We start from the raw sequence: 8296 nt of genomic DNA on the forward strand, positions 1-8296 counted from the left end.
TACACCTGAACATCAGCAGGAGAGGACTCTTTAAAGTAGAGACACTACATACTGATATACACCTGAACATCAGCAGGAGAGGACTCTTTAAAGTAGAGACACTACATACTGATATACACCTGAACATCAGCTGGAGAGGACTCTTGCAATGCTATTATATGTATAGGTTTAGCTTATGCTGCCATTCACTCTATTATGATTTGTTTGTATACTATTTTGGGGAAGAAATGAAGCCTAAAAACTATAATAACTTATAAAAACATTGGGCACTGTGCCAGAAGATCCACAGAAACATCACACTTATCAGAAAGCTGCAGGTTTCGAGGAGCTTCTCCTACCAGATGTGGATGCAGCTGAGCACCGCGAACACCAGGCCGAGGATGAACGCCATGGGCACGGCCAGCAGAGTGCTGAGCAGCCGGTAGAGCATGAATTTCACCAGCTCAAACACGGCGTGGCTTCCTATCCAGACTTTGTCGAAGCTGTGTGTGGAGATGGGCTCCGCGATGACATCTTCAAAACCAACCTGTCAGATCACACAGTGGCACACACAGTGAGCTAAACAACTACCATGGCTTTATGATGGTTTTACACGACTTCCAGGTGTTCAAGCTGCACATAACCGAGTGTGTTAGATACAATATGACCTCATTAGTAAGTTAATGTAGAAACATAATCTTGGCAATCGCTACTTTGTCACTAAGTTTCACTTTCTAAGCCCGCACATTGATGATAGTTTACCTTCAACTGAGCGTTAATATCGTTCGGATCTCGGTCCAGTTCCGCTTCGTACAGCTTCCCCTTCTTCAGAATGGGCTCTATGGATCTGTTGAACTCGCCGTCGTCCATAAACACACTGGTATCCATGTTTTCCTTCTCCAGACCCATGTTCCCGGGCTGTCGGTGCGGGAGAGCTGCTGTGACGGTGCTCTGTGCGCCGCACTGAGTGGCACCCCGCCCCGTATGGAAAGCAGCGCCGCGGGGGGCCGTGGAGACACAAGAACCAGCCCAGAGTCAGAGTCAGAGTCACTGCACCGGGACACTCAGGAGCTGACTGCCGCTACTGTGGAGCACCAGCCTCCAGGCATTAGCCAGGGACACCCACGAGTCCCTGTGATGAATACACAAAGCCTCTCCATGTGATGAAGCATGAAAACCAGCAGGCTGCCTTATTTACACTGATGGAAAGAGGTGGAAGAAGTACTCAGATCCTTGTGCTTAAGTAAAAGTACAAGTACTCAGATCTTGTACTTGAATAAAAGTTGAAGTACTCAAATCTTGTATTTGAGTAAAAGTAGAAGTACTCAGATGTTGTACTTGAGTAAAAGTAGAAGTACCAGAGTGTAGGAATACTCTGTTACAATAAAAGTCCTGCATTCAAAATGTTACTCAAGTGAAAGTAGAAAAATATTATCATCAAAATATAGTTAAAGTAGCGACAGTAAAAGTAGTCATTGTGCAGATTGGTTCATTTCAGAATAATATATATGATATGTTTTATAATTATTGATCATTAAAGTGTTATCAAGCTGGTAAAAGTGCAGTAAACCATTTGCCTCTGAATTGTGGTGGAGTAAAAGTACATAGCAAAACAAAATGAAATACTCATTAAAGTACAAGTCTCTCAAAATTAAGTTCAGTACTTGAGTAAATGCACACTGGAAAATAGTTAAGTATATTAACTCGAGTACCACATACTTGAGACATAATTGTAATATACTTGAGTATTTACATTTTATACCTTTTTCCTTCTACTCCAGTACAGTTTTAGCCACATATTCACTACATTTATTCAACACTCAAATGAACACCCATTTTTTATTTTCACAACAATTTATAACCATATAAGCCGCTATTATTGCTGCTGTATCTGGACAGACTGTTCTACCTGTTGAGTGGATTTACCGCACACGTTCCTTTTGGTCTGCTTGGATTCATGAGTCTCTGGCTGTTTCATGAACACATCAGCCAACATTGTTAGAATAACTGCAGCTCCTCAGAAGCCCAAACAGGAACCACAACAGGAAGAGGTTTTCCTCAGGCAGCTTCACAAGGAGACGAAGAGGATGGGATCTGATCCGACCCACGACCTCTCACAACATATATGTTTATGATGTTTGTCAACACGATATCTGACTGTGATTGAAGAAGATTTGAAAGGGTCCTGTTATGCTTTTTGGGGTTTTCCATTTCCTTTAGTGTGTTAGAGGTTTCTGTGCATGTAAATGGACATCACTATGGAGCACAAATATTCAGAGACTCCACAGGAGAAAACTGATGATTATGTTGGGGATCCTTTGACCTTTCCGTCAGTCAAAATCCATATTTCTCGTCCCCTGAGGATATTTTCTGAAGTACAATTCACAGAAGAAAAAGCTAAAACAATAGCACGACTCTAAAAGGCAGGTGCAAGCAAATTGAAATACAGGAAAAACAGGCTGGATAAAAAAAACACAGGTTGAAGGTACAGACAGGCTTAAACTATAAAGCTAAGGCTCATGGCACGAAGACAATCTGGAAGTAAAGTGTTGGTAGTGATGTTACGTACTGCGCCGACACTTCGGAGCGTGGTTCGAGTAATCCAGGAAGTTTTAGGTGAAGCGTGTATCGAGGCTTGTATCGTTTTAGGCCAGTGACGTCATCGATGACAAACGAAGCCTCGCTGCCCGTCGATACCACGTGACTGCTTCAGTAAGTCATGAGTAAAATAATGTATGAATAAAAACATGAGAAATAAATAAATTAGGCAATAAATACAGGAATAAATAAATAGACAAATAAATTAATGTGGAAATAGATGTATTTATTCTAGTCCAGTGATGTTTTTCCAGTGCAGCTCCATCTCTGCAAAATATTTGTCTTAGTAAAAAGCCTGCCTGCATGCATCAGTCCGCTCTTTGCATCTCATTTGCTGATGCGGCATGTCGAGCATCCTGCGTATTGATGAGCAATCTGTAAACAACTTCCTCTTTTGTTTAGAAACCAGGGTCTGGACCTCCGCACAGAGACAATGCAAGTGAGTGACAGCAAAGCAGACCAGAACCGATGCATGCTGGGTATTTACAGTGATTGGGGGGATCCCTGGCTCAGAGTAAAGCAACAATACAACAGCACAATACTCGTGGATTAACACAAAGAGCGAGAGAAGGATTCTGACAGACAAGCATTCAGAGAGGTGGCCTGAGGGGGAGGAGGGGAGAGGAGGGTGTTGACAGGAGGGAGTGAAAGAGAGAGAGATAGATATAGATGGATAGATAGATAGATGGATACAGTAGGTAGATAGATAGATAGATAGATAGATAGATAGATAGATGGATACAGTAGGTAGATAGATAGGTAGAGATAGATAAATGGGTAGAGAGACAGTTTGGATACCAATGGTGTATTGAGGTTATTATGAGAGGTTTTTTCTTCCAGCGATGAAGCTCAATAAAGTTTGGGCATTTAAAGAAAGGAATACATGATTTAAAGAACGGATATGCAGAGGCTCCAGAAGAGAAATGATGATTGTTTTGTCGACCTCCTGACATTAACTTCACTCAAATTCTCTCCTTCGTCCATAGGTATGGTCCCCTGAGGATATATTTTATTGCTTTGGTGAGCACCTGATCNTATTTACAGTGATTGGGGGGATCCCTGGCTCAGAGTAAAGCAACAATACAACAGCACAATACTCGTGGATTAACACAAAGAGCGAGAGAAGGATTCTGACAGACAAGCATTCAGAGAGGTGGCCTGAGGGGGAGGAGGGGAGAGGAGGGTGTTGACAGGAGGGAGTGAAAGAGAGAGAGATAGATAGATATAGATGGATAGATAGATAGATAGATAGATACAGTAGGTAGATAGATAGATAGATAAATGGGTAGAGAGACAGTTTGGATACCAATGGTGTATTGAGGTTATTATGAGAGGTTTTTTCTTCCAGCGATGAAGCTCAATAAAGTTTGGGCATTTAAAAAAAGAAATACATGATTTAAAGAATGGATGTGAAGAGGCTCCAGAAGAGAAATTATGATTGTTTTGTCGACCTCCTGACATTAACTTCCCTCAAATTCTCTCCTTCGTCCATAGGTATGATCCCCTGAGGATATATTTTATTGCTTTGGTGAGCACCTGATCTTTTTTAGTCAGACTGAGATTTCCACCTAAAAAAAGCAAGAAAAAAAAACAAACCAGAATGTTAAATTACATTACATGTTACTTGTTAGACGCTTTTATCCAAAGTTACATACTCAATACTGTGGGCAATCCCCACAGGAGCAATTTGGGGTGAAGTGTCTCAGGGACACAACGACATTCTGACTGCAGCAGGGTTTGAACCTGTGACCCCCTGATCCGAACACCAATGCACAACCCACTGCGCCACGCGCCTCCAAATGCCGTCCAATCAATTTTCCTTCAATGTTTACGTACAGATTCTGCATAAAAAGCTAAAATGACCAGTTGGAAACTCTACCATATTTTGGTTTTAGAAGCGTTTTCGTTTCCGCTTTGCAGTCCAAATACTATTGACCAAAAAGCAGTGTTTCACTTTTGGTTGTAGCATGCCAAAAATCAGTGTAGAAAGCAAGAGGCAGAATGCATTCCCCAAAAAGGCAATCTCAGAACTGATTGACGAGTGCATTGCAACAAGCTGTGGCTGTAAACCGGCTACTTTTTGCATCTGAAGCTGCTAATGGGTCAGTAAAAATGTGGTCTAGGCCCGCTGGATACATTTGAACACCCAACAATTAGCGCATGCTCCAATAGGGTTTGTATCATCTGGTCAATATCCGATGGGTCCAAGTTTGACTTTCCTCTAACACAGGGGTGTCAAACTCAAATACACAGTGGGTCAAAATAAAAAAATCGGTACTATTCGAGGGCCTAATAGTAATTAGAAATTATCATGCGGGCCGAAATTAAATCCACCATGGGCCTGATTTGGCCCCCGGGCCTTGAGTTTGACACATGTGCTCTAACACCAGCCTGAAGCCAGAACGTTCACTTTGCCGAAAATATTCATTTAGCTATAATCAATAGAGTAAGTTCAGAGTGCAATCATGCAACAGTATAGAACATCAATAATCCTGCATATTAGCTTCAAATAAGCCGACACATATTATAAGTACTACAAACATTTTATTTTGTTTGTTTTTAGCCAAAACGATTGGCTTTTCAGTTTGTGATGGAAGATTTGTAGACTGTTGCTGTCCTTATATCCCTACAGTCATAACAGGTTGACCTTCTTCTAGCCCACGAGCCTCTCGATGCTGCAGATGAATATTTAATGAATTCTCCAAACCTTTCAGGACATCCCGGCCAGCGCTCCCTTGAGGACCCGTGTCCTGATGCCGAGCGATGTGGAACATTTCCTCTGATTTCACAGGGAACACATGCATATTTGTCCAGGAGTTTCCAGGGGGGAACAATGAAATCAGCGCACCCACAGCGCACAGGGATTTCCTGTTACACCCAGAGGACCCTCATCTCTATGGTCTGAAACACACATCACCTTAAGGGTGTGTTGGGCTTTATGGTGTGAATACTACAAGGGCTTGAATATGTGATTGCATTTAAGCTTGGACGTGTGTATCTAGATGTGTGCATATGGCAAAATATTGATGATTGTGTACTGTATGTGAGTTCAAAGGAAACTTTCCTTTACTCTCCGTCTCAGGATGTGTTTCTGCATTCCTACTCTCATTAATTACAGCATACATTATCTCAGATTTAATCAATAGTTTCAAAGGAATAAAAACAAACACAGAACAGAAAATAAGTGCACAAAACAGAAAGGAAGCAAATACATCAAAGAAAACAGTACATACAACATACAAAACCTGCTTAGCTTTAACACATTTTTTACATTTTAGGCGTTAATCTCCCAGATAATGAGTGCTACCAATTATAGCTTTTCATGTATTGTAAAAATAAACCTTCAAATATTTGCATTAAGACAAGTTTGTCTGCAATACATCTTGCATTTGGCTCAGATTTAAGCCAAACCAGAAACATAAATATGTGTGGAACATATGATAAATGAGACCCAGACCCGGATATACACCAAACATTTCCACCACTGTGAAAAATGTGTCCGTTTGGCAGCTTTTATTTAAAGGAGCAAAGGTAGTGAGATATAAACATTGAAAGCAGAGATTGTGTGATGAGCTGTGTATAAATACATGTGTCTATATGAGTGGAGCACACACACGTTATTCATCTTCATACATGTAGTGTTTGTATGAGGTTGTCTGTTTAATGTAAGTTCTGCCATGTGTGTATGCATGTGTTCTGTGTGTATTTATTTCTGTCGGTCCAGGCGAGTGCCTTCTCTTCATGGAGAGGTTGCTGACTGTTCTGAAGTCTTAGGGTCACAAGTTCAATCCAACCTGATGTGTTTTTGGTTAACTGCATCTGACCAACATCAAACTACCCATCATATCCGTTTAAATCATCCAGCATGATAACTCCTGCATGCGAAAGATGTGGAATAAAAACTGTTTTGAGTTTCCTCAACTTCACAATGGACTTCAAGTGGATTTTGTAAGACTACTTCAGATACACCCATGTAGGCCACACAAAAAACCTTATTTGCAGATACAGAAATAAAACGTTAGGATTTTCTGCACCTTTCTGCTTGAAATAAACATCAGACTGATCTCAAACTTAAAAATATTGTTACCCTAAATCAAGTCCAAGGTCAAATGTATGTGCTTTAAAGATAATTGTTGACATTGTTTTGATGTGCAGCTCCACTAACATGGAACAGTCTGCAAAAAGAATGGAAAATGACTAAGCTAGTACCACTACATGTTTTTAAAGCTCGGTTGGATGCTACAAAATCAGATGCTGTTGGTACCTGGACATGTGGATAGATATGTAAATTGTAATCCCTGTACATTTTGCTGTATGATGTCCTTTTGTTGTTCTGTTGTTTATGTTTTTATGTTTTCATGTGGAACCTACTGCTGCAGGTCTCCCTTGAAAAAGAGATCATTGATCTCAATGGGATTTTACCTGGATAAATAAAGGTTTTGAATTGAATTGACACTCTGTGTTGCTTTTATTCTCGGAAAGGTCTCCCTTGTGAAAGACATCCAGGACAAACCTGTTTAAATGCATACAAAAACTAATGTTTTGGGTTTTTGGGCAGAAAGGACTGGCATCTGGTAAACCAAAGCAGCCATTTTCTCTCTCATCCTGCCACTACTGCAAGTGACTCATTCAAATTCTTTCCAGTAATAATGAATATTGCTTTCTGGCACAGAGTAGCTGGTAAGGAATGGGCCCTGTTAAACAAACTAAATGACCCAAATTAGATAAAACCAAGGCATGGTATGCTTCAGTAGGCCACAGAGAAAAGTAGCTGGGACAAATGCAGATGAAACATTAGAGCTGTGATAAATAAAAGGAAATACAAAAACACAGATTTACCAAAATACACTGGAATAGGCTGTACAAACTCCAATGTCATGACTCCCTGGCAAGATAACCCTAACCCTACAAGGACTAAAACTGGAAAAACTAACATCGTTTAGTCTCTCCATTAAGGCCAACATTTTGTCCTCACCATTACTGTTCACATCACTGTCAGTAACGCCCTTCACCAGCCCAAGGCATGTAACCTGAGAAAAAACGCTCATCTTTCATGAAGCAGAAACATACTTGCCAACCTTTAGACCTCAGAAATCGGGAGCATTTCAAAATGCAAAATTGGGAGACTGCCAAGGCACACNTTTTGCCCTGCGGAACGTTTCTCACTGGATGAGTTTCAGGCGTACCGATTATACTGGAGCACCAACTAACGTTCATGACTTCAGACAACAGCAAACCACAGTGAACAATAGTCAAACATGAATGGGGGGGGAGGGGGTGCTAGTGGATCGCCGGAGCTGTTAGATTAACATTAACATGCTTATTGTAGTTGTAAGTGCACTGCCTTGCGGCCTGTAGCACCGTCCTTGATGGAGCATATGTGTGGGCTGGACCTGTATTTTACAGGAAAGGAGTGAGCAGAGAGTAGAGTAGTTGTCGATTCTTGTTCTGTTTTCTGTGAATATCTGCCTCACCCTCTCAGACTTTGAGTTGCGCGCGCTACTAAAGAGACGTGTTACCATGGAAACCAAACAATGGTGTAGCTGTATTACACTCAACCAGATGACTGGTTTCAGGGCCAGGATAACTAAGTCCACGTCTGAAAAAATAACCAGCTCACTGGATTGCACTCGACTGTAGACCACTTGGAGTGATAGAAAGATAAAGGGGCTGCAAAAGACTACTACAGATTGCATCGTCTGACACACAACATATGAGC

General features: G+C 41.2%; 1 protein-coding gene across 1 annotated transcript; it reads right to left on the reverse strand.

Annotated features, from left to right (window-relative positions):
- Positions 1 to 333: 333 nt before the first annotated feature.
- On the reverse strand, positions 334 to 1118 carry cav2 (caveolin 2). The gene is made up of 2 exons (XM_010783747.1): positions 742 to 1118; positions 334 to 526 (listed from the first exon to the last, which is right to left on the reverse strand). Exons 1-2 carry the CDS (start codon positions 886 to 888, stop codon positions 335 to 337), a joined length of 339 nt encoding a protein of 112 aa, XP_010782049.1. The 5' UTR covers positions 889 to 1118; the 3' UTR covers position 334.
- Between the last annotated feature and the right edge of the window lie 7178 nt (positions 1119 to 8296).

This window comes from Notothenia coriiceps, unplaced genomic scaffold (genome assembly GCF_000735185.1).
Source record: "Notothenia coriiceps isolate Sejong01 unplaced genomic scaffold, NC01 NC01_scaffold00025746, whole genome shotgun sequence".
Classification (NCBI taxonomy): Eukaryota; Metazoa; Chordata; class Actinopteri; order Perciformes; family Nototheniidae; genus Notothenia; species Notothenia coriiceps.